Here is a 26,711-nt window from a genome sequence, read left to right as displayed (position 1 = left end):
CTTTTCTTTCTTTTTTTTTTTTTTTTATCTCCAGGGTTATTACTGGAGCTCCATGCCTGCACCATGAATCCATTGCTCCTGGAGGCTATTTTTTCCCTTTTGTTGCCCTAGTTTTTTGTTTTGTTTTGTTTTTATCATTGTTATGGTTGTTATTGTTGTTGTTGGATAGGACAGAGACAAATGGAGAGGGATGGGGAAGACAGACAAGAGGAGAGAAAGACAGACACCTGCAGATCTGCTTCACTGATTCTGAAGTGCCATCAGTCCACTGCTCCTGGAAGCTATTTTTTCCCTTTTGTTGTCCTTGTTGTTTAAGGCTGTTTTGGTTATTACTACTGTTGTTATTATTGTCGTTGTTGTTGAATAGGACAGAGAGAAATCGAGGCATGGGGGGGAGACAGAGAAGGAGAGAAAATGACACCTGCAGACCTGCTTCACTGCTCATAAAGTGACCCCCCTGCAGGTGGGGAGCTGGAGGCTCGGATCTGGATCATTATGCCAGTCCTTGAGTTGTAGGCCATATGTGTGTAACCCTCTATGCTACCCTCCCCTACGCCCCAAAGTCAAATTTCTTTCTTTTTTTAATTTAGAATTTATTTATTTATTCATGAGAAAGATGGGAGAGAGAGAAAGAACCAGATAGCACTCTGGTACATGTGCTGCCAGGGATTAAACTCAGGACCTCATGCTTGAGAATCCAGTGTTTTATCCACTACACCACCTCCTGGACCACCAAAGTCCAAATTTCAAACCACTGTACAATATCACTTCTCTCTTGAGGAAGGAACTCAACTCAGTCCATTTAAGAATTTCTGCAGCTGGGAGAAGGCACAGTGAATAAAGTGTTGGATTTATAGATATGAGGTCCTTAGTTCTATCCTCAGTATCTAATGTGCCATAGTGAGGATACTCTGGTTCTCTCTCCTCTCTCTCTCATAAATAAATAGATATATTTTTTAAAACTTTGATTTATTTATTTTATTTTTATATATTTTTATTATTTATTTATTCCCTTGTTGCTTTTTATTGTTGTTTTTTTTAATATTTATTTTATTTATTTATTCCCTTTTGTTGCCCTTGTTGTTTTATTGTTGTAGTTATTATTGTTGTTGTCATTGTTGGATAGGACAGAGAGAAATGGAGAGAGGAGGGGAAGACAGAGAGGAGGAGAGAAAGATAGACACCTGCAGACCTGCTTCACCGCCTGTGAAGTGACTCCCCTGCAGGTGGGGAGCCGGGGTTCGAACCGGAGTCCTTATTGCCTGTCCTTGTGCTTTGCGCCACCTGCGCTTAACCCACTGCGCTACAGCCCGACTCCCATAAATAGATATTTTTAATTACCAATTTATTGTGGTAGAATGAGACACATGACTGAAGAAAAGAGATTAACACAGTAATTTTAAATATAGACACTGATCACTGGGCTGGGAGTAAAATGTTCCCCATTATTGTTTAGGAGGGTGGATTCAGGAAAGGTATATATTGAGTGGAAGTGAGTTTCCTAGAGAAGAAGAGGTGAGCTGAACCTCTAAACACAAGTCTGACTGGTGAAAAAAGAGCAAGACATTCAGAGCTGAGGGAGGGGCGTGGAAGTGGGAGGGGGGCAGGAAGATAGCTCACCAGGGAGCAGACCTAAGTTCAAGTCTGGGCCCCAGGGCATTTGGGGAAGTTTCAGTGCTGTGGTCTCTGTCTGTCTGTTTGAATAAAAATCGATCCAAAGCGGTAAAGCCTCCACAGTAAAACACACACACACACACACACACACACACACACACACACACACACACAGAGCAAAGACTTGAAGACAGACAGATATGGGTAACAGGGAGTCCAGGTAATGGTGCACCTGGTTGAGCACACATTTTACAATGTGCAAGGACCCAGTCTGAGCCCCCAGTCCTCATCTGCAGGAGGAAAGCTTTGAGAGCGGTGAAGCAGTGAAGTCTCTCCCTCTCTATCACCCCTTCTCTCATAATTTCTGGCTGTCTCTCTATCCAATAAACAAAGATCATAAAAAATAAAAAACAGGGGGCTGGGCAGTAGCCCAGCAGCTTAAGTACACATGGCGCAAAGCTCAAGGACCGGTGTAAGGATCCCGGTTTGAGCCCCAGCTCCCCACCTGCAGGGGGGGTCACTTCACAAGCGATGAAGCAGGTCTGCAGGTGTCTATCTTTCTCTCCCCTTCTCTGTCTTCTCCTCCTCTCTCCATTTCTCTCTGTCCTATCTAACAACGATGACAACAATAGTAACTACAACAACAATAAAAAAACAACAAAGGCAACAAAAGGGAAAATAAATTAAAAAAAGAAATTTATAAAAAAAAAAGTGCAGGACTTGCATTCCTGAGACTCCAAAAGTTCTAGGTTCAACCCCCAACCACCATAAGCCAGAGTCGAATAGTGCTCTGTAAATAAATTAATTAATTAATTAATTAATTAATTATACCCATTATAGTGGTCCAGGAGGTGATACAGTGGATAAAGCACTGGATTCTCAGCCAGGAGGTCCTGAGTTCAATCCCTGGCAGTGCATGCACCAGAGTGATGTCTGGTTCTTTCCCTCTCTCCACCTATCTTTCTCATGAATAAATAAATACTTTAAAAAATGAATGAAGGGGGAGTCGGGCTGTAGCGCAGCGGGTTAAGCGCAGGTGGCGGTGGCACAAAGCACAAGGACCGGCATAAGGATCCCGGTTCGAACCCCGGCTCCCCACCTGCAGGGGAGTCGCTTCACAGGCAGTGAAGCAGGTCTGCAGGTGTCTATCTTTCTCTCCTCCTCTCTGTCTTCCCCTCCTCTCTCCATTTCTCTCTGTCCTATCCAACAATGACAACAACAATAATAATAACTACAACAATAAAACAACAAGGGCAACAAAAGGGAATAAATAAATAAAATAAATATTTAAAAAAATGAAAAACAAAAAAACAAAAACAAAAAAATGAATGAAGGAATTTTAAGAGAAAAAAAATAGAAGGAGTTGGGCAGTGGCACATCCAGTAAAGTGCACATGTTACCATGTGCCAGGATGCAGGTTCAAGCCCTCAGTTTCCACCTGCAAGGGGAAAGCTTCATGAGCAGTGGAGCAGTACTGCAGGTGTTGCAGAAAGAGAGAGAAAGAGAAAGGAAGGAAGGGAAGGGAAGAGAAAGAAGAGAAACAAAGAGAAGGGGAGGGGAGGGGAGGGGAGGGGAGGGGAGGGGAGGGGAGGGGAGGGGAGGGGAGAGGGCAGTGGCGTACTGGGTTAAGTACACATGGCACTAAAAGCAAGAACCAGTTCGAGCTCCCGGATCCCCACCTACAGGGGAGTCACTCCACAGGTGGTGAAGCAGGTCTGCAGGTGTCTCTCTTTCTCTCCCCCTCTCTGTCTTCCCCATCTCTCTCCATTTCTCTCTGTCCTATCCAACAATGACAACATCAATAACAACAACAATAATAACTACAATAAAACAACAAAGGCAACAAAAGGGAATAAATAAATAAATAAGCCTCCAGGAGCACTGGTTTCGTGGTGTTGGCACTGAGCCCCAGCAATAACCCTGGAGATAAATAATGATAATAATAAATAAATAAATAGCCCATTGGTGGCACGCCTGGTTGAGCACACAGGTTACAACGTGCAAGGACCCTAGTCTCACCTGCAGGGGAGAGCTTTGCGAGTGGTGAAGCAGTGCTGCAGGTCTCTCTCTCCCTCTCTGCCATCCCCTTCCCTCTCAGTTTCTGGCTGTCTCTATCCAATAAACAAATAAAGGTGGGGCCGGGTGGTGGTGCACCTGAATGAGTGCACATGTTACAATGCACAAGGATCCAGGTTTGAGCCCCTGGTCCCCACCTGCAGCGGGAAAGCTTTGCGAGTGGTGAAGCAGGGCTGAAAGTGTCTCTCTGTGTCCCTCCCTCAATATCACCCCATTCCCTCTGAATTTCTGGCTGTCTCTATCCAATAAATAAATAAATATTTAAAATTTTAATTAATAAAACAATAGTAATAAGGGCAGGGGAGATAGCATAAAGGTTATACAAAAAGACTTTCATGCCTGAAGCTCCACAGTCTCAGGTTCACCATATGCCACACATATGCCCACACCAACATATGCCAGAGCTGAGCTGCACTCTGGTAAAAATAAATAAATACAGGGAGTCGGGTGGTAGCGCAGCAGGTTAAGTGCATGTGGTGCCACGTGCAAGGACCGGAGTAAGGATCCCGGTTTGAGCCCCTGGCTCCCCACCTGCAGGGGAGTCGCTTCACAGGCAGTGAAGCAGGTCTGCAGGTGTCTATCTTTCTCTCCTCTCTGTCTTCCCCTCCTCTCTCCATTTCTCTCTGTCCTATCCAACAACGACATCAATAACAATAATAATAGCCATAACAATGATAAAACAAGGGGGGAAAAGGGGGGCTCCAGGAGCAGTGGATTTGTGGTGCAGGCACTGAGTCACAGCAATAATCCTGGAGAGGAAAAAAATTTTTTAATAAAAATAAATAAATAAATACAACAATAAAATAAGCTGTCACCGGGAGTCCGGCAGTAGGGCAATGGGTTAAAGGCACAGGGTGCACAGCGCAAGGACAAGCGTAAGGATCCCGGTTTGAGCCCTGGGCTCCCCACCTGCAGGGGAGTCGATTCATAGACAGTGAAGTAGGTCTACAGATGTCTATCTTTCTCTCCCCCCTCTGTCTTACCCTCCTCTCTCCATTTCTCTCTGTCCTATTCAACAACAATAATAACTACAACAGCAATAAAAACAACAAGGGCAATAAAAAGAAAATAAATAAATATTTAAAATAAATAAATAAATAAATATAATAAACTGTCACCAGAAATGGTGGCTCATCATTCAGTCACCAAGTCCCAGCAATCACCTTGGTGATAGAAAAGAAGAGAAAATTAGATATGGATAAGGTATACATTAATTGGTCAGAATTTCACCTTACTAGAGACAGAGCCTCAATACACACACTAACTTAAACAAAACCAGAATCCACTGGTTTATTCTGAAGCTAAAGTAGAAAAGTGGCTTCAGTTGACCTGGTTTCATCTGTGGATAGCTCTCTCCAAATGTTTCTGCCTGCAAAATTTTTTTTTCTTTTTTATTTAAGAAAGGATTAACAAAACCATAGGGTAGGAGGGGTACAACTCCACACAATTCCCACCACCGAATCTCCATATCCCACCCCCTCCCCTGATAGCTTTCCCATTCTCTATCCCTCTGGGAGCATGGACTCAGGGTCATTGTGGGTTGCAGAAGGTAGAAGGTCTGGCTTCTGTAATTGCTTCCCCGCTGAACATGGACGTTGACTGGTCGGTCCATACTCCCAGTCTGCCTCTCTCTTTCCCTAGTAGGGTGGGTCTCTGGGGAAGCTGAGCTCCAGGACACATTGGTGGGATCTTCCGTCCAGGGAAGCCTGGCCGGCATCCTGATGACATCTGGAACCTGGTGACTGAAAAGAGAGTTAACATACGAAGCCAAACAAATTGTTGAGCATACAAAAATTTTTTTTACAAAGTTTTTTTTTACTCTTTTTAACATTGCTTTTACTTATTTATTTATTATTGGATAGAGACTGAGAGAAATTGAAAGAGTATGGGAAAATAGAGAGGGAGAGAGACAGAGAGACACCTGCAGCACTGCTTCACTACTTGTGAAGCTTTCCCCCTGTAGGTGGGGACCAAGGTCTTGAACCTGGATCCTTGTGTGTATGTGCTGCTAAAGTGAACATGGTCCCTTGCATTGTAATGTGTGCACTTAACTAGGAGTGCCACCACTTGTTCCCTCTGGCCTCAAGTTCTGACTACAATGTCAGATTGTCCCACCAACATATAAACATATTCTCTCTCTCTCTCTCCCTCTCTCCCCCCCCTCTCTCCCCCTCTCTCTCCCTCTCTCTCTTCTCTCTCTCTCTTCCTCTCTCTCTCTCTCTCTCTCTCTCTTCCTCTCTCTCTCTCTCTCCAGACAGGGCTGTCCTACAGCCAATTCACTGAGATTAGGGAGGAATCTGTTGACAGCCCAGGCCCAACACTAGAGCTAGGAAGGCAGAGTCTCTCTGGGGCTCTAAGCATGATAGGGGAGAGGAAAAGGTTTAGTCCCTTCAGTTGGTGGGTAAGTAGATGGGGTAAGGTTGAGACCTCTCAGTTCCAGGGCTATCCAGTTTCACAGCTGGGTTCTGGGTCTTGTCTGACATCTCTCTGGGTGACCTGGGGACCCCATTCTCCATAATTTAAAGAGTTCTCATTTGTGCCCTACCTGCAGGGAGGACACCTCATGAATGATGAAGCAGGTCTGCAAGAGTCTCTCTTTCTCCTTCTCTATCTCCCCTCCCCTCTCAATTTCTCTCTGTTCAGTCAAATAAAAGTAAAGTAGAAATAAATAATATAAAAGAGGGGGTAGGCAGTGGTGTACCCAATTAAGCACACATAGTACTAAGTGCAAGGCCCGGGATTTGAGCCCCTGCCTCCCCACCTGCAGAAGGGTCTCCCTTTCTTAAGTATTTTAATTGTTGTTTATTTTATTTTTGAGAGTGATGCAGAGGGAGAAAAACACAGAAAGAAATACCAGAGCACTGCACAGCTCTGGCTTATGGTGGTGCGGGGGATTGAACCTGGGACTTCAGAGTCTCAGGCATGTGAGTCTCTTTGCATAACCATTATGCTATCTATCCCTGCTCTGGGGTCTCCCTTTCTATCTCTCCTCCCCTCTCAATTTCTCTTTGTTCTAGCCAATAAAATGTCAGGGAGGCTTCCAGGTGCTGTGGATTTATAGTGCCAGCACTGAACCCTAGCGATAACCGTAGTGTCAATAAAAATAATAATAACATAAAATAAAAAAGGGTTCTCTTTGTGCAGATGACATCCACCAACCCAGCTCTGTCTAAGTGAGTGGATGGTCCAGGAAAGGTTCTGGTCTAAGACAGAAGGGACCTTGAGGGCTCCTCCTGCCCATATCACCTCACCCTCTAGCCTTCCCCTTAGCCTTGTTATAAGTGTCAGTATTAGGGCCTTGAAAGCCCTCTTACAAAATCACCCACTCTGGCTGCTAAGAAGGTCAGTTTTGTATCAGGAAGGACCACGGCCAGGTGCCAAGAAGGACTTCTACAGGAATAAGTTTCTACCCTGCAGTCAGAGATGAGCATGGAAATGAGAAGAGAATAGAAAGACCAGATGCTAGGCTAGGCCAAGAGCTGCACTTGCTATCCTAGAGCAAATGACTCTGGAGAGAATAAGTTCATTTCATCAGAAGAAAGGGGAAGAGATGCTGCTCAAAACTTGAGGCATGGAGGCCAGGCAGCGAAGCATCCGATCAAGTACACATGTTACCACGTGAAAGGACCAGGGTTCAAACCCACGAGCTAGGAAGCAGTGCCGCAGATGTTTCTGTTTCCTTCTTCCTCTCTATCTCCCCCTTACCTCTTAATTTCTTTCTATCCTATCAAATAAAAGAAAAGGGGTGATAGAAGGAACTTGAGACATGGGCCTGTCATGGAGATGAGTGGCTTTGGGCTTGCTTTCTCCAACCTTGTTTTTAATCTGTAAGATGGAAATAATACAAGGCCTGACCTCCAGGGGTAGCAGAGTTCAAATGAGATATTGCACCCAGGTGCTGGCACATTCCTGGCACTGTCGCTCATCAATAAGGGAGCAGCTGTTCCTACCAACAGTCCAGCTCTATCCCAGACTGGCCCTTAGCCTGCAGCTCCCCATAGCTCCTTCTGAACCTCAGTTTCTCCATTTGTACTTTTGGGTGGGTGACTTGGATGATCTCACTGAGGGGCGGACTCCTCTCACATCAGTCACTCCGTGGTGGTGGTGGTGGGGTAACAGTGGTGGTGGGGGGGCAGCAGGCAATGCCCAACCAACGTTTTCACCAGGCTGGGCGGGCAGCGCCAGGCAGGCGGGAGCTGGTCAGGTTTTTAATTGAACGCAATGCAAATGAAATGTAAATACCATGCAAATAAGCTCTTGCCAGGAGGCGCAGGGCTGGGAGCAGAGGGAGCAGGGAGGGGACTGCAGAGCAGGGGCCCTCCCAGTTCCCCTTTCTCACTCTCCCGTGGCTGCCCACACCCACCTCCTGGTGCTGCCCACCCAGCCAGGCCATCCTTTTTACAGCATGCCCTCTCTCAAATCCCCTTTCCTAGCCCTGTGACTTCTGGGCGGTGGTGGTGACAGAGTGTTCAAGGAAGAAATGGGATCCTGTGGATGGGGCTGGACTGATAGCCACACAGAAAGACTCACATGGAGACGCAGAAACACGCTTTCCAACTCAAGCCTCCTGCAACACAGAGACCCACAGAGGCAACCTGTCACACATAAACATACACAACTGCAGACTGAGTCACAAAACAGGCCCAGTCACAGGCACACATGTGCACATGTACACATACTTACACACAGTGCCTTGCCATGAGGACTACAGACTTAAGTCCCTGTGCCGGCTGAGGTCAGGGTTGGGACTGTGGGTGGTGGTGGTAGGAGGGAGGACAGGCACCCTGTGTGGTCAGAGCTTGGTGGTTTGAGTGAGGCCAGATGGGAGGCGGGGTGAGGGGGTGTTTCTGGGTGGCCTGGGCCCTTTGCCTACACCCCCAGCCCAAGACACATTGCTGTACCTCAGAGCTCACAGCACTAGAGAATCTCAGGTGGTGGTCTATCCCATGTCCTGAGTCACTGACTGGCCTATCATGAGACCCTAGAGTCCCCACCCCCTTCCTAGGGCATTTGGGGGCCCAGGTGATAGGCCCAATCTGCTAGGTCAGGCATCCCTGTGTCCCCCTGCCAAGGGGCAGGGGACAAAGCTGGAAAGTCTGAGCAGTCTGGACAAAGCTCCATTCCACCCAGGATCCACATCTGGGGGTGGTTCCAGCTACCCCCCCTGAAGTGACTCACACCCCACATTTAACTTTCATTAGCGCCTCTGAGTCCAGCTGGAAGGGACAACCGCCAGCTCCCCCCAGCAGGCAGGGAGCTCTGGGTGGGGGGCCGCCCTCCCCTGGAAGCCTCAGTTTCCCTTCAAGGGCCCGGCCCAGCAACAGGAACTGTGTGGGAAGGCAGTGCAGTGGCTTAGTGCCCTTGTCTAAGCAGGGTTTGGCCTCAGGGAAACAGGGACTGGGTGTGGTCTCCCTACAGACCCCACCCAGACCCCCACCAGATGCACCACAGTCTCAGAAAGTACCCTGTCCCAACCAGGACCCATGACAGGGAAGGAGGGAAAAAGGAGGGGTGGGGACAGATAGCCTTAGATCTGAGGTGCTTGAAATGTGGCTTATCCTTCCAACAAGGCTTGCACTGTGGCCTCTGGCCAGGGCTGCGTAGTGGGTGGGGGTGGATGAATGAGGGCCAGAGCAGGGAGGACGTGACCAAGCTTGGCCCCATGGTCATTCTGGACCTCCTTTTCCCAGCTTCACAGGACCTGCCCCCATTTTGACTATAACTGCCTTTTTGGTGGTTCAGGGTGGGCACAGGCCCCAGAGAGACCAAGATAAGGACCCCCACCTTGCCCCAGGAGGCCAGTGGAACCGGCCTCCACCACTCTCCCAACCCCCTTCGCCTCTCTGTGGGAAGGAGGCAGCTGGGGCGGGGGTGGCTGCGGGAGCGTCTTGCCTGTGTGATCGTGCAGAGCTGGGAATTCGGGGGCCATGTGGGAAAGACATTAGTGCCGGCCGCCCTGCCAGCCAGGAATGCGCCCCCCGCTCGGCAGTCACCGCCTGCCTGGCCCAGAAATGGTGACTCACTCGCTCTGTGTTCCCACCCCCTCACAGTGCACCCTCCACAGTCCACCACAGGCCTGCTTCAGGCTTCCCAGCCTCCCTGCCTTAGCTCTGCTGGCCCTCTGCCCTCCTTGTCCACCCTCCACTCACTTCCAATCCTTGGAACACTGAGCTAGGTCAAGGCTCCTGGGGAGGCCTTGGAAACCTACCCCACCCCTAGTCACCCCCCAAGTCTATTCTCTGGACTCCTGCTCCGTTTGGGACAGAGTCCCTCTGGCCTTGTCCTTGACTCCAGAATGATTCACCCCCTAGGGCCTCCCACTCAGAGCATGGAGCACAGGACAGGTGCAGAAAAACAGAAGGAGTCAGTGTAACCTGTTAAGTTTAAGAAGCAGTGTACTGTGTGGGGGAGTACTCATCCTCAATGCTCCTCTCCTGTGACCTTGGAATAATAAACAGTGGACCCTACTTCATCATCAGATGTATGACCTTGGACCTTTGTTCCCCTTGTCTGCCCTTGCTTTCCTTATCTAATACAATAGGGAGAGCAGTACCCACCCCATGTGTGAACAGGCCGGTCTGTGCAAGCTTTTGTCTGGAACTCAGTTCAGGGCTTGTGACTGAGGGACTCAGTGGAGATGAGGGTGGTGACAAGCTTAGTACTCACAGGGATTTATGATGCCTATATATGTTGGCATCATAGACCCAGACTTTATGCTCTATCCCACACCACACCTGCCTCCATGCTACAGGAGTTTCCGTTAGTATTCTTCTTTTAGAGTTAAGAAAACAGCTCTGACAAGGGGAAGGCAGTGACCCAGTAACCTACAAGGGCCAGAAGCTAGGCCTGCACCCCCAGAACTGCCCAGAGGCTAGCATGCCCTAGCCCTGAGTCTCCCAAACACTCAGATAGCCTCTAATGGACACCCCCTTGCAGCACTCACCGTCAGAATCCTGCAACCAGCCTCCCACCTCACCCAGGTCCACCTTGCATAACTTTTAATAAGTGGTAATAGCACTGAGCGGCGGGCATCAGCTTCATTTTTAATTATCTAATTTACATTTAATTTCCCCCACCAATGTGATGCAGTTTCTTTTCTCTTTTTAATATTTATTTATTTTCCCTTTTTGTTGCCCTTGTTGCTTTTTATTGTAGTTATTATTGTTGTTGTTATTTATGTCATTTTTGTTGGATAGGACAGAGAGAAATGGAGAGAGGAGGCGAAGACAGATAGGGGGAGAGAAAGATAGACACCTGCAGACCTGCTTTACTGCCTGTGAAGCGACTCCCCTGAAGGTGGGGAGCCGGGGGGCTGGAACCAGGATCCTTATACTTGTGCTTTGCGCCACATGCGCTTAACCCACTGCGCTACCACCCGACTCCCCGTGATGCAGTTTCTTAATGTTTTACCTGGGGTATCCATTTATGGACTGAAAATATGGACAAAAACTAATGGACAACATTTCTCTCTTGGAGCCCCTAGTTCAGAATTGGGAACCCCTGTTGAGCCCTTAGCTCTAAGACTCTGTAACTGGTATCTTCCTTCCATTCATTAATTTTTTTTTTCTTTTGCCACTTGAGCTTTTTGCACCTATGTAATTCCACTGCTCCTGACAGACTCTTTAGAAAGGGAGAGAGACGGGAGTCGGGCGGTGGCACAGTGGGTTAAGCGCACGTGGCGCAAAGCGCAGGGACCAGCGTAAGGATCCCGGTTCGAGCCCCCGGCTCCCCACCTACAGGGGAGTCGCTTCACGGGCGGTGAAGCAGGTCTGCAGGTGTCTATCTTTCTCTCCCCTCTCTCTCTGTCTTCCCCTCCTCTCTCCATTTCTCTCTGTCCTATCCAACAACAAAGCAACGTCAACAATGGCAATAATAACCGCAACGAGGCTGCAACAACTAGGGCAACAAAAAGGGGGAAAAATGGCCTCCAGGAGCGGTGGATTCATGGTGCAGGCACCGAGCCCAGCAATAACCCTGGAGGAAAAAAAAAAAAGAAAGGGAGAGAGACACAGGGAAGAGACACGAAAACACTGCTCCTCCACCTGTGAAGCTCCCTCTGTGTACGGTGCTCCTATGTAGTGCTGGGGGCTTGAACCCCAGGTCTTTGCACATGGTATAATATGCGCTCAACTAGGTGATCTCTCTCGTGGCCCTAAACATCTTTCTTGATGGTGCAGAAATTAATGAGCAAAGGTCCCAGCACCCTTTCAGAACATGTCCCTTGCCTGCCAGTCCCCAGAAGGAATGACTGTGGAGTGCCTCTTTCAGATACCTTTTGGGACCATCTCATTTAATCCCTATGCTGACACTCAGTCTGGTACTATTAATTCATGTCCTAAAAAAGGATAAAACCTAGAAAGGTAGAGAGTCCTATTCAGACTCACGTAGCAAAGACAACCAAAAGGAAGAGCTCGTATGATTGGGTCTGGTTTTCACTTTTCTAAATGTGGCTGTTCAACTTTCCCAGAACTATTTGTAAAAGAGAACTTTAACTCATTGAATGGTTTTGGCATCCTTGTCATATATTAGGTGGTTGTGTATGTGTGGGCTCATTTCTGGGCTTTCAGTTCTGTTTCACTGATCCAAGTGTCGATTTTTATTCCAATACCACTGTTTTTATTACTATTGCTTTGTAGTATAAGCTGAAGTTGGGGAGTGTGATACCTCCACACTTTTCCTCTTTTCTCAGAAGTGCTTTGGCAATTTGTGGTTCCACACAATTTTTTAGACAAGTTATTCAATTTGTTTGAAAAATGCCATTGGAATTTTGACAGGGATTGCATCGAAATTGTAGATTGTTTTTGGTAGAATGGCCTTTTTTCTTTTATTTTTCCCCCCTCCAGGGTTATTGCTGGGGTTCAATGCCTGCACCATGAATCCACTGCTCCTGGAGACTTTTTCCCCCCTTTGTTGCCCTTGTAGTTTTATCGTTGTTGTGGTTATTATTATTGTTGTTGTTGCTGTCATTGTTGTTGGATAGGACAGAGACAAATGGAGAGAGGAGGGGAAGACAGAGGGGGAAAGAAAGATAGACACCTACAGACCTATTTCACTGCTTATGAAGTGACCCCTGCAGGTGGGGAGCCAGGAGTTTGAACCAGGATCCTTATGCCAGTCCAGTTCCTGCCATGTGCGTTTAACCTGTTGCGCAACCGCCCAACCCCCAGAATGGTCATTTTTTAATTTATTTATTAATGAGAAAGGAGGACAGAGAGAGAGAGAACCAGACATCACTCAGGTACATGTGCTGCTGGGGATTGAACTTGAAACCTGATGCTTGAAGAGTCCAATGCTTTACCACTACACCACCTCCTGGACCACCAGAATGGCCATTTTTAACAATGTTTATTCTTCCAATCTAGGAACATGGAATGTTCTTCCACTTCTTTTTTTTTTTTTAACCTGTCTCTCTCTCTCTCTCTTTGGTATCTTTATTTATTTATTGGATAAAGAAAGTCAGAAATTGAGAGGGAGAGGGACAGAGAGACACCTGCAGCCCTGCTTCACCACTTGTGAAGCTTTCCCCCTGCAGGTGGGGACCAGGGGCTCAAACGTGGGTCCTTGCGCACTGAAACGTGTGTTCAACCAGGTGTGCCACCACCCAGCCCCGTTCTTCCACTTCTGTGTGTCTTCTCTATTTCTTTTAACAATACCCTATAGTTTTTGTAGTAAAGTGGGCCTGGTTTTCAAAGCTTTTCAGTGCCCAGTGGCTGTGACTTTCACAGTAGCTTCCATGTACCAAAGAAGGGTCCTGGAAATAGCAGAGGTACCCAACTGTCTTCTCCCCATTGGTCCCCAGTTGAAACTGGGTTCCCTTTAAAGCAGAGCAGATGAGCAAAACTTCTGATTTCCAGGAGGGTAGAGAACATGAAACACAAAATGAACCTGAATCCAGGGCTGATGGAAAAGAAGAGTAACATAGAGGGCTAATGGGTGGTCGGGACACGCCTTGACCCTAGTTCTTTTGGGGCAGTATGGACCATCACCACCAGCCTCAGTCAGAACTTGGCTAGGGGGCAGTGTGGACCCCTCCACATTCCTAGCCACACTTAAGGAGTAGGACTGACTGCCTCTGAGATTTGAAGCAACTAGTTCCCTGCCATACTGCGGGGGTTGCAGACCTATTTTTCAACAAATGTCAGGGGAGAGGGTTTTCCACTTGCCATTCCTGAGTCCTGCCTCTTTCTCATTACACAAAAAGGAAAACAAGGCCCAGAGACACCAAAGGACTATCCTAAAAATCACACAGCAAATCAGGGTCAGAGGTGGAAGTGAATGCCAGACCTGGGACTCACACAGGGTCAGGATTTTAGGAAACTGCCTGAGCTACAGCTCTGTGTGAGTTAAGCTGCACCTTAGTGTTGGACCAGCCCGCGCGTGCACGTGCATACACGTGTGTGTGTGTGTGTGTGTGTGTGTGTGTGTGTGTACTTTTTGCTGGGGGGGGCAACGGACAGGGTGTCAGGGGAGTTGCTGCTGCTGCCTCCCTGCTATTTTTAGCCTCAAGAATGAGCTGAGCTCAGGGCTCTGAGCAACCATCAGTGGTGAGGGAAATGGGAAGGTCCCTGCCACCCCTCCCCACCACCGCCTGCCTGAAGCCAAGTTTGGGTGGGTAGGTGGCTACATGGGTTGGGGTAACCTGAGAAAGGATAAGGTCCCCAGGAACTGGAAGCAATTAGACCCTTAGACCCTGCACCTCTGGTCACCTGCTCACCCCCACACAGGTCATCCTTCCAATGCCCTCTTCCCGTGGGGTGTGTGTGTGGACACCTAGCTATGTTGGCAAGCACAGGCGCCCCCTTCTCACCCCCAGCTTCCCCTGCTAGGAGCTCCAGGCCTGCACTTGCCTGAGCCAGGTCAGAGCTGTGAGGTTCCCATGACAACGGATGACAGCAGCAGAGGCTGCTGGCCACAGGGTCAGGGGTGAGGGGGGGTTGTGTGGGTGAAGGAGCAGAGGGAGGGGACTCAGCACAGCTCTGGGAGAGGGGACTACAGTAAAGGACCCCCAAATCACAATCCATCCTGAGACCTGAGCTCCAGGAAAGGCCTAGAACTTTGGGTGATTGGTGTTAGAAGGGACTCCACTGCACTAATATGGAAAGCTAGGCACAGATAGGACCGGATGCAGGGCTGAGGTGGAAATCCTAGCCCGTGTCCCAACCAGGAAGAGTCCTCTGTGCCTTGGGGGGTGGGGGTTAGGTGGGGGCCTAGATGGTCTTTTATTCCTGTCCCCAAGATGTAAAGGGGTCCTGAAGTCTTGCAACCAGCCAGGCCAAGGTCCCCAAATGGAGAGAAAATCACTTGTCTTTTTTTAAAATATATATTTATTTATTTATTTATTCCCTTTGTGTTGCCCTTGTTGTTTTATTGTTGTAGTTATTATTGTTGTTATTGATGTTGTTGTTGGATAGAACAGAGAGAAATGGAGAGAGGAGGGGAAGACAGAGAGGGGAAGAGAAAGATAGACACCTGCAGACCTGCTTCACCACTTGTGAAGCAAGTCTGATGCAGGTGGAGGGCTGGGGGCTCTAACCGGGATCCTTACACCGGTCCTTGCACTTTGCCCACCTGCACTTAACCTGCTGCGCTACTGCTCAACTCCTGAAACCTCTTGTCTTTCTTTTTTTTAAATATTTATTTATTTTCCCTTTTGTTGCCCTTGTTGTTTTATTGTTGTAGTTATTATTGTTATCATTGTAGTTGGATAGGACAGAGAGAAATGGAGAGAGGAGGGGAAGACAGATAGGGGGAGAGAAAGATAGACACCTACAGACCTGCTTCACCGCTTGTAAAGCGACTCCCCTGCAGATAGGGAGCTGGGGGCTCGAACCAGGATCCTTACACTGGTCCTTGGGCTTAGTGCCACGTGCGCTTCACCCTCTGCGCTACCACCCGACTCCCCGAAACCTCTTGTCTTAACCCTACCCCTACTTCAGCCTAACAGAGGTTTGGGCCCCCAGAAAGGGGAAGAATGACAGCCTTCTGCTACCTCCCCACCCCAGTTCCAAGGGCTCAGGTTGGATTTGGGCAGTTGCCTTATATATCACAGGCCTAGGTTGACTGAAGATTTTACTACAGACTTTACCACATCCAACAGCTGTCCAAGTTCCAGAACCAACACTAATTCCCACTGTCTCTAAAACAAAATGAATCCACTCATCCTGGAGTTGGAGGTTGACCCAGTTACATGAACTCCCTCCAGTATGGTCTTTTCACTGCCTCAGAAGTATCAGCCTCTAAGTCTCCTGGGTAAATAACATGATGCCTTCAGTCTTAGCTCCACTCACACCTCCTCCAGGAAATCTTGGCCTTTTCCAATCATGCAGATCTCTAGCCTACCAAGGAGTATAAAGCTGGAGAATCCACAAAGAACTTCACAGCAGATTTCTCATTCACTCTCAGAGGGGAACCCCTTGTGGAGTGGGATACAACCCATCAGTATTTCCTTGGGTCTTGTCTCTAGGCCTGCTTTCATCTTGGGGCCTCTTGGTAACCATCAGCCAAGAGCGCTGCATTTGGGATCCTCACCTCAGACCCAACAGCTCCTGCACAGAGGACCAGCCTATGTTCTTTGCCTCCAACTCATCCATTTATTCAGCATTATCAAGCATCTAGCATCTGGCAGGTAGACAAGCCCCTCCCCCTGGGAGCTTGCCTTCCTGCAAGTGACAAGGGGAGCCCCTGGGCCCATGGTGTGTGGAAGGGGGTCTCCAGCCATATGCAGAATCAAGGCAGACTCTAAGTTGTTAGGTGCTTATGTCCTGCCTACCTGGAGAACTCATTCCTGTGCCTTTATCAGTCCTATATCTGCAACCCCTACCAGAGACTGCTTTTTTGTTGTTTTTTTCTTTGTTTTAGATAGAGAGGACAAAGAGTCAGAGAGAGAGAGAGAGAGACCACAACATCAAGGTTTCCTCCAATGTGGTAAGAGCCAGACTTGAACCTGGGTTGTGTGCATGGCAAATCAGTACACTATGCAAATGAGTTCTTCTTATTATTTTTATTGCCTCCAGGGTTATCGCTGGAACTATGAACCCACTGCTCCTAATGGCCATTTTTTTCCTTTTTTCTAATTTTTATTCGATACGACAGAGAGAAATTGAGAGAGGAGGGGGAGATAGAGAGGGAAAGAGAGATCAACCACTGCAGACCTGCTTTACTGATCATTAAGTGGACCCCTACAGGTGGAGAGTGAGGGCTTGAACCCACGTCCTTATGCATGGTAATATGTATGCTTAACAGGGTGCACCATCACCGGTCCCCCCAAGTAAGCTATTTTGATGAGACCCCCCAAAAAAGAAGGGAGAGTTGTTTTTTTTTAATGTGTTTTTTCCCTTTTGTTTTTATTGTTATTGATGTCGTCCTTGTTGGATAGAACAGAAATGGAGAGAGGAGGGGAAGACAGAGAGGGGGAGAGAAAGATAGACACCTACAGACCTGCCTCACCTGTGAAGTGAACCCCCTGCAGGTGGGGAGCTGGGGGCTTGCACTTCGTACCATGTGCACTTAACCCTCTGCGCCACCGCCTGGCTTCCCAGAAGGGAGAATTTTAAGTGGGTGCCTAGCTGAGAAGGCCAGATCCAAGCCACAGAACACAGAGCTTATCAAGCAGCTTCCCTATTCTGTCTTCCCAGGAGCCCGGCTCTCCACCCTCCACAGCTCCCTCCCACAATGGTGTGAGTGGCCTGGATGGAGAGCAAAATCATCAGGTCCAGAACCAACAGACCACAGCACCCCTCTTTGTGGCCTGTTTTGGGGGACTAGTCGGCCCCAGGAGGGCCAGCAGGTGTGAGGTAGCAAAAAAGAGTCAGAGCCTCCCCAACCTGGGGCTGCTGAGCGGAGGTGAGGAGGAAAGGAACTGGAAGATACAGAGATCCCAGAATGGTTGCTTGGTCTTCAGAGCCCCCCAGGGCCAAGGAAGAAAAGGAAACATCAAAAAAGGACCTCAGCCTGGTTCCCCAAACCCTCCTCCCACCATCAGAACTGGGGACTCTGAGGGCTGCACAAAGCAGGGCACGCTCCTGGCTCAGGCCCTGGTGCCCCTTCTGGAGGTGGGGGTCAGAGCACTTGGGCACCCTCGTGATGGGGCCGGCTGCAGGGCGATTAATCTTGTGAGGCCTGTGCGTCAGACCCCCACTCCTCAGCCTCCCGTGGCCAACCCCGCCTGTGCTGCCCCAGGAGTTAATCTCCGCTCTGGGGACTTCTCAGCGCTGTCACGGCTGCATTAATTCTGAGGCAGAGGGAGACAGGAAGGAGGGAACACAGTTGGGGAGTGGGGGTGGGTAGCCTCCTAGGAAGGTTTTGTGGTCAGCATCTGGTAGGGAGGTCTCTCCCAGGCCCAGTCATGAACAGGGGCTGGCAGGGGGCCGCTGCATACTACCTCCCTCCAACCACTGGAACCCTTGCACCCTGGCCTCTAGCCTTCGTCCACCAGCTGAGCCCCAAATGCAGTTTGCAGTTTTGACAGCAGATGTCTCTGCTATTATGATTTATCAAAATGCTTAAGGTAAATAAAACACACATATTTATAGGGCAGGAAAGGGGGCAATGGAGAGTGGGAGGGGCTGAATAGGGTTGGGGGGTCTGGGATCCATGGACTTGGAGCACCCTCACCTCTGTCTCCAGCTCTGCTCACTCAGGCCCAAGATTTGACCGAGCTCAGCCCTGGGGAAAGTGGCTGGGGTAACATCAAGCCACCTGCTGGGGCTGGCCCTCAGGTGGTGAGGGAGTGGGGTATCAGTCCTGCTGGACTCCTGCCAGGCCTGGGAGGCGGCCACCTGGGGGAATCGGCTAAGCCAGCCTCACACCTCAGCCACGTTTCCATGGCTTCACTGCTTCCTGCTCCCAAGGGCTCTGTCGCCTTATCAACTGCCCTCACCCTTGCAGACTTGCAGATACCTGCCCCCCCAATCTCTGCAGCTGCCTGTGGAAGCCACTGAGGCAGAGCCAAAACTCAGCACCCCCCTCCCAGACCTCCATGATGGGTGTGGGTGTGGTGGGAAGACACCAAGGAGGCAGAAGGGGTGGAGGCTGCATTCACACTAGATTCCCCCTCCAAAGATGCAAAGCCTGTTATTCTGGGATGGAGACAGTGTCCTGGGGCCCTCCTTCTCACTCAACCCCCTCACTCCACAGAGTTTTCTTTGTCTCCAAACCTGTCTGTGCTTAGTCACATTTGGTCAAAAGACCTTATGGGTTTTTCTGCTTTGAAAAGTAGTACATGTTTACTGCAAAAAGAAAACAAAAACAAAAAAGTCAAAAACTGTAGAAAAGTTGAAGTAAGTTGTGCCAGACCCTAACTCCACACCTGGGCAGGATCCCAGGTAGCCTGGGATGGGAGTGGAAACATGAGGTCCTGAGTTCAATTCCCAGCATCATCAAGTCACATGCATGACTTAATAAGTAGTACTTTGTTTAAAAAAGAAAAAGGGAGGAGTCGAGCAGTAGCGCAGCGGGTTAAGCGCACGTGGAGCAAAGCTTAAGGACAGGCGTAAGGATCCCAGTTCGAGCCCCTGGCTCCCCACCTGCAGGGGAGTCGCTTCACTAGCAGTGAAGCAGTTCTGCAGGTGTTTATCTTTCTCTCCCCCTCTCTGTTTCTCTGTCCTATCCAACAATGACAACATTAATAACTACAACAATAAAAAAACAAGGGCAACAAAAGGGAATAAATAAATATTAAAAAATTGGTTTTTTTTTAAAAAAAAAAAGTCTCCTGAGAAGGTAACACTTGAAGGGACAGGGCCACAGAAGTGGGCCTGCATCCTTGGGAGTGTCTGGAGGCTGGGGTGGCTGCTGCCTCTGCCCCCAGTCCAGACCAGGCACTTTGCACCCAGGCCTAGAGCCTGGGAGGACCTGCTGGGCTCCCCTGGGCCCGCCCCATCTTCACGCCCTGCTGCCTGGAATCTGAGGCAGCCCTTGTTCTCTGGCAGGAGGGGAATTTAATGCCGCTGAGGGATGGCAGGTCGACAGGCGAAGAGAGATGAAAGTGTCCGCTCTGGCAGCTGGGTCGGAGGCCTCAGGGGACCTTCTCGAACCCCCTCCACCCTCCCCAGTCATTCTCCACTCAATGTGACAGTAAGAGCCTTAGGGGGAGGTGGGGTGGGGGTGGGGGGTGCTGGTCTCTGAGGACAGAACATCCTGCAGAGCTGTGTGACCTTGGGGGGAGCAACTGGGCCTCTCTGTGCAGACTACCTGCTTGTGGGGTGCCTGGCCCCTCAGCTGTACTATTAACATGCTGGTGCTGCCCATCCCTTCCCCACCCAGGCTGCTCTCAACAGTGCCTGTCCCCACACACTGGGTGGAAGGTGGGCAGCGGGGGGGTCTGGGTGAGCTATTTGGTGACCTCTATCCATCCATCTGGGAGGGAGTGGGAGCTGGTGTTGCCGTCAGATTAGACCTAAGTGGCCTTGCTTCAGCCCAGCCATGCTGCCACCATTTCCTTTGTGATGGTTAAGAACTGGGAACCAAAGCTGCAGCCTTAAGCCACAATCCACCCCCGAGCCATCAGCCCCATGGAGCTCGTAGATCTCTGCACTAACTATGAGACCACTTTGTTGCTCTACAAGGCGCCACATTAATCATGGCTGTGTTAGCCTTATTTCCAGGGAAAAGAGGCAGGGGCATTTGGTCAAGGTCACTCAGCAAGGGCGCACACAAACAAGTACAAGCGTGTACATACAGAACTTAACTTTTCTTTTTCTTCTTCTTCTTTTTTAACCAGAGTACTGCTGTGTGCCCTGACTTATGGTGCTGCTGAGGATTGAACCTGGGACCTTGGAGCCTCAAGCATGAAAGTAAGTCTTTTGCATAACCATTATGTTATTTCTCCAGTCCCAGAATTTGGCTTTTGACATCTGGTAACCAAGAAGTGAGGAGGCAGTATGTCTACACTCTCATCCCCCACCCTCCTCCATCTCATGGGAGCTGCTGGAACTCCCAAAGGGGCTGGTATAGAGCTCTGATAGCCAGAAACCCAAGTTCCAACTAGATGGGACATGAACAAGTCACATATTCTCTGCTTTTCAGTGTCTCATGTGTAAAATGGGTAAAGATCCCTGTCCTGATTGTTCCTGCTCCCAAACAAAGAAACCTACTCAACAAATCAAAACCACCTCAGACTTAGACTGTGCCACTAGCTAGTCTTAGGTCAAGGGGAAGGAAGTACCCATACTGAGAGTTTAACTCCCAGCCACAGCCACCAAGTTACAGGTACCCTGCTTCCTTCTTCCTGCATGTCATAATCATAGCAAACTCATAGCAGTCAAAGGCCCAGGCTGGAGCTCTGAGTCAGGCTCAGGGTATGAGTTGGGCCTCAGTCTAAGTGGGGGGTAAGGGGCTAGGTCAGACCAAACTCCATTGCTGGAGGAGGTGGGGGTGCCTGGCAGGCTGTTGTGGGAGGCCTTGACAGCCACAGAGAACAAAGAAGCTGGGGTTGCCAGGATATTCTGTGGAGCTGAAGCTGGCCATGGTTAGGGCTGGGAGAGGGGCTGCGGTGGCCGTGGGAACAGTGCCTGCTGCACCCACCCCCACCCCACACATACCCAGACCACTCAGGGCCAACCAGAAAGCCTGCCAGAGGCCCCAGTCTGTCCCAAGAGTTGCATGACTGTCAGGGCAGATACATCTGGCCCATAGGTCAGCAGCATGGAAAGGATCACAGGTGTTCGGTGACCATGCCTGGAGCTGTGCAGGCAGTATCCCAGGGTTAAAGTCAGCATCATACACTCACAGTGAATTCCTAATGTCAGCCTCAAAACCACACCCGTGATGGTCACACAATGTCCCAAATAGAAGCACCCAGTTTTGGCCACAGGGTCACATACTGCATATCTAATGTCACACATTCAGTTATACCACTGGGATCACACCTGGTCTGCTACAGGATTGCTTAGTAACAGGATCACAGACCCAATGCCACAGATTACAGTGTGACTAGTGACATTGTATGATAACCCCTGGCCACACTGTCTCTCTCTCTCTCACACACACACACACACACACACACACACACACACACACACACACACGAGTCTGGGTGTCTGACCATCCTATATGCAGTCTCTGTCATAGCCCAAGCTGGTCCTGTGGCAGGTAGGAGCAGCCTGAGGTGAAGGCTCCCAGGTTACCTGGAGGTTAAGCTTCTATCTATAGCAGAGGGGATCTGAGGGCACTCCAGGGGAGGAGAACTGGGCACACTCTCCACTGGGGGGCCTGCCTCTAAGTGCTTCTGTCAGACTGGAGAGCAGCAGGGGTGAACCTGCAATGCAAAGACACAGAGGTACAAGATGCAGGGGCCACAGAGGGGTAGCGACATGACAAACACAGAGGAACAGGAAAGACAGATCAGAGACCATCAAGGCAGAGATTGAGGGAGTTGCCAGGGTTAGTGTGTGCTCATGCTGCTAGGTTACCTCTCTATGGAAGTGGGAAGTCCAAGGGAGCTTTGAGAGGTTGGAGGACATCTTGGTGAGAATTCAGATTAAAAAGTGGGGCACAGGGTAGATAGTATAATGATTATGCAAACAGACTCTCATGCCTGAAGCTCCAAAGTCCCAGGTTCAATCCCCTCACCAACATAAGCCAGAGCTGAACAGTGCTCTGGTAAAAAAAAAAAAAAAGACACAGATATCAGATTAAAAAGTGTAAAAGAGCAATACTAACAGGTGGGAGTATAGCATAATGGTTATGCAAAGAGACTCTCATGCCTGAGACTCTAAAGTTCCGAGTTCAATCTCCCACATTGCCATAAGCCAGAGCTGAGCAGTGCTCTGGTCAAAATAAATAAATAAATAAATATTAAAAAAAAAAAAAACTAGTAGGGAGTCGGGTGGTGGTGCAGTGGGTTAAGTGCACATGGAGTAAGGATCCCAGTTCGAGCCCCCGGCTCCCCACCTGCAGGGGAGTCGCTTCACAGGCGGTCTGCAGGTGTCTTTCTCTTCCTCTGTCTTCCCCTCCTCCCTCAGTTTCTCTCTGTCCTGTCAAACAACAACATCATCAATAAAACAAGGGCAACAAAAGGTAATACATATTTAAAAAAAAAAAACTAGCTTTCACTGAGTGAGCACTTATTGCCCCCTTTCCAAATGAGTAACTGAGGCCTCCTTATGAGTGGCCTATCACCCCCACCCGTGCCTGGGTCTCTTCGCTGACCATTCCCCCAAAGCAGAGCGCCAGAAGTGGAGAGAGGAGCTTCAAGCTCTAGGTTTTTCTGCTGAGGGGTGGGGTGGGGGGCAGGATTAGGAACCATGGTTGGGCTGTGAGCTGGCATACTGAAAGGTACAGGCTGGCTGAGTCATGTCCCATCCCCACCCCCCAGCCTGGGCTGGATCAAGGGCAGTCCACCCCACACCTGTAGGCATGCCAACGAAGGCCGGCTCAGGCCATCTGTGGCCTGTCTACTGCCAGCAGCCAGGCAGGGGCAGGCAGGGGGCCTCCTGTTCAGGTGCCCCCTGCTGGCCAGGCTGCCCACTCCTAAGTGCCCCAGAGGGCTCTCCCCACCCCCTTGAGGTCCGGAGGGTGCTTCAAGTTTGCCTTATGCAGGGGGCCATGGTGCCCCCAGCTGCAACACCTCCCCCTACTCCCTGCTGGACACCCCCCTTCGGCAGAGCCGCCTGGAGAGATCACAGGCAGCCACATGAAAGGGAATTTTTCCCAGGCAGAGATGGAGTTGAAAGCTGCCTCCCACTGCCCCCGCCTACCCCTGCTGTGCCAGGCCAGGCTGCTGAGCTCCTGGTGCTCCAAGGGAGCTTGTGACACCAGGGAGAGGGGCTGGGGGGGTCACAGCCCCACCAACATGGCAGCCTTTCCTTCTCCCAGTGACAATGGAGCCCACCCATCTCCCCCACCTTACCATCCACTCAGCTTCAGAAACTCTCCCTTCCCTACCCCAAAAACAAATCTTACCCACCTGAAGCTGGGCTACAACATCATGTGGAAATATTTTCTTCAGTCTGGCCTCCATCTTGACCAAGCTCAAAGCAGCTGGGGGAAGTCACACTGCCCTGTGGCTAAGGCCGCATCCCCCCCTTCCTGTTCAGGCTGCCCTGGCCTAGACCATGTGGCTGTGTGGTGATTTCCCCAGACTTTTGGTCTAGAAGGCCCAGACAACCTGTACCAACAGACTTCCTGGAGGTGGGAAAGCCCCACAAGAGCAAATGCCAGGGTCACACCCAGACCCTGGCCCAGCAACATTCATGCCTTAGGAGGGGTATGTGTGCACGGGGTCTGTGTATATGTGTAAGTTAGGCACAACCTGGCTCCCAGAAGTATAGGAATCACCTGAGTGGCTGGGGGAACTCTAGATCTCTGCCAAGTAAATAAAAACATGATACAGCCCAAGATGTGGGTGGCATAGTGGGTAGAGAACTGGACATAGGTGCATGAGGTCCCAAATTGGATAGCACTATGCTAGTGATGCTCTAGTTCTCTCATGTTAATAAATCTTAAACAAACAAAAACACGAGGGCTGGCAAGATAGCTCACCTGCATAGTGCACTTGCTTTGTCACATATGCCACCCAGATTCCAGCCTGACTACTACTGCATTAGAAGCTTTAGTGCTCTGATGTCTTGACCTAGAGTCATAAAGCCCAGGTGATGACAAAGGAAGGAAGGAAGGAAGGAAAGAAGGAAGGAAGGAAGGAAGGAAGGAAAGAAGGAAAGAAGGAAAGTCTGTAAATTGGCATAGTTGATAAAGCACTGGATTGTCAAGCATGAGGTCCCTGTTCAATCTCCAGCATCACATGTACTGGAGTGATGCTCTGATTCTTTTGTGTTCTTTTTAAATTTTTATTTATTTTTTATTAATTTAATAATGATTGACAAGATTATAGGATAAGAGGGTTAAGTGGGGTAAATCTTTCATGTTAATAAACAAGTGAATCTTTAATAAGAAAGGAGGGGAGTGGAGTAGGGAAAGAAAGAGAGGGAAAGAGAGAGAAAGAGAGAGAGAGAGAGAGAAGCCTAGAAGGTGGTACAGTAGATAAAGCATTGGATTCTTAAGCATGAGGTCCTGATCTGCAGCATGGCATACAGAGTGGTGTTCTGGTTCCTGCTCCTTCTCTCTCATAAATAAATTAATATTTAGAAAGGAGGAGAGGTAGGGAAGCAGGGAGGACATAAATTGGCATCTCAGGCCTTGCCAGTCATTTTGCACTTACCAGGTCCTACACTCTAGGTGACATGGAAAGGTGACTCCAGGTGAGTGTGGGTTCCTGGAGGCCCACTTTGGGAGGCAGGGGTGCAGTCTCTCAGACAAGGTGCTCTGATACCAGCCACTTCCAGATTAAGAGCATTTCCATTCTGTTGACCAAGCTGGCGACAGGGCTAGAGTTTATCCTACCCCCATTACAAATCCTAAAGGCTAATTTCCTAGGAGATGCCCCTAATAAGTGTCTCTGGGTCATCCTTCTCCCCCCCCACAAGGTGGTCCCAGACAACCACTACCCAACAACAGCCCCCCAAAGCTGGAGAGCAAGAAGCCAGCAGTGCTTCGTGACACAAACATGCATTCGTTTTATTCACAAAACAGCCTGGTTTCCTAAAACAATACAAACAGCATGTTCATCAGCAGGAAGCTGGCCGTGGCCAAGGGGGCCCAGGCCGCAGGGGGCCCCCAGGGCACCCACCCCCATTGGCAGGGGGGGGCACGCAGAGAAGCCCTTTCTTCTGTCGCCATTGGCAAGGCCAGAAAAAACAGGGACTTGTTTTTTCTAAGGGAAGTAGCCAGGATGAGAAATATTGAGACATAGGCTCCCCAGAGCTCAAAGGACAAAGAAACAGAACTTCCATTTTTGCAAAATCATCACTTTTGGGGTGTGTGTGTGTGTGTGGGGGGGATTTGTCCCATTCTGGGGGGGACTCTGGGTACAGTATGACTGGCCTGGGTCTGGGGTGGATGGGCTACTAACCCGCCCCCCTAAGCCCCTCTTGTTGGCTCTGCACTTGCGTGGATGGACATAGAGGGGCTTCGTATGGTGCCATCAACATCCTCTTAGAAACATGAGTGGATTCTCCAGGCAAACTATGCACTATTTCATGGTCAGAAAGAATCAAAGGAAGTTTAAATGAGGGTGGAGTTAAACTGTGCTAAATTACAGTAGTGCTTATTAGTAACTAGATTTCAAAAGGTTACAGAAAATTTACATTCTCTACACAAAAACTGCATTTCCTGCACAGACAACATCGACATCGACACAGGAAGGAAACTGATTGTCCATTCTTTTGCCCAGGAAGTCTCGGTACTTTATAGATTCGTCTTTACCTCTTTTTAGGTTGTTGCTCTTCCGAAAAAGCAGTTACTTTTTTTTTTCTTTTCTTTTTCCTTTTTTTATACTAGGGACGTAGAGATGTTAAAACGACAACAAAAAATATATATATAAAAACAGGAATGAAATCTGTGAGAGAATATTTTTGGTTCTAAAGACTGGTGCGTCCGTTTGTCTTCGCCCGAATCCCTTGCCGGAGACCACACGAGCAGTGACATTGCACGGAGAGGGCAGCTTTGGGTTCCCGCCGCCGTCACTGAAACCACCGGAAGGCAGCTCCCGTCGGAAGCATCACCTTCTGGCGGGGGCGAGAGACAAAAACAAGGAGAGAGTTCAGTCAGGGTCCGCTGGGTCTGGTGCAAAGACGTTCCCCGTGGATGGCCTCATGGTGGAGGGATGGGCATGGAGGAAAAGCAGCCACCCCATGGAGTTCCTGCCATCCTGGCCACGCCAGAGAAGGAGCTGCTGGAGGGCAGTACCCGGAGTCCCCCTGAGCCACTGTGCCCAGGAACCCTCCTTCCAGTCAGGAAGGCCCCTTCCCCTGGTCCAAAAGCCACACAGCTGAGGTGCACCTGGGAGCTGGCAAATGGGTGTGTGAGCGTGTGCACTGTGTGAGGATATAAATGTATACCTCAAACTATGCTATAGTGTGTGGTATGTTGGAGAAGCTTCATGGAAGGAAGGTTACTGTAATGTTTATCAAGCACCTATAATCCGGGGTGGGGTTGATGTGTGTGTATACACTAGGCAGAAATGT

General features: G+C 49.5%; 2 protein-coding genes and 1 long non-coding RNA gene across 10 annotated transcripts in view; 1 reads left to right on the top strand and 2 right to left on the bottom strand.

Moving 5' to 3' along the window:
- Positions 1–26,711, top strand: part of PFDN1 (prefoldin subunit 1) — a 964,801-nt gene that overhangs the window by 771,428 nt on the left and 166,662 nt on the right. The gene's annotated exons all lie outside the window — the stretch shown is intronic.
- On the bottom strand, positions 4,956–24,291 carry LOC132534663 (uncharacterized). Its single transcript, XR_009546402.1, has 2 exons — positions 23,597–24,291; positions 4,956–5,432 (listed from the first exon to the last, which is right to left on the bottom strand). It is a non-coding gene; the product is annotated as an uncharacterized LOC132534663 (long non-coding RNA).
- CXXC5 (CXXC finger protein 5) overlaps positions 25,179–26,711 on the bottom strand; it is a 40,565-nt gene continuing 39,032 nt past the window's right edge. For all 7 annotated transcript variants that reach the window (XM_060179066.1, XM_007517533.3, XM_060179043.1 and 4 more), the window contains one exon: positions 25,179–26,252. In XM_060179066.1, the coding sequence (XP_060035049.1) occupies positions 26,208–26,252 (45 nt within the window). In that variant the 3' untranslated portion in view covers positions 25,179–26,207. The remainder of the gene's footprint in view (positions 26,253–26,711) is intronic.

The sequence above is a fragment of the Erinaceus europaeus genome, chromosome 2 (genome assembly GCF_950295315.1).
Source record: "Erinaceus europaeus chromosome 2, mEriEur2.1, whole genome shotgun sequence".
Classification (NCBI taxonomy): Eukaryota; Metazoa; Chordata; class Mammalia; order Eulipotyphla; family Erinaceidae; genus Erinaceus; species Erinaceus europaeus.
Note: the sequence above shows the minus strand (reverse complement) of the source record. Positions and strands in the feature narration are given on the sequence as shown.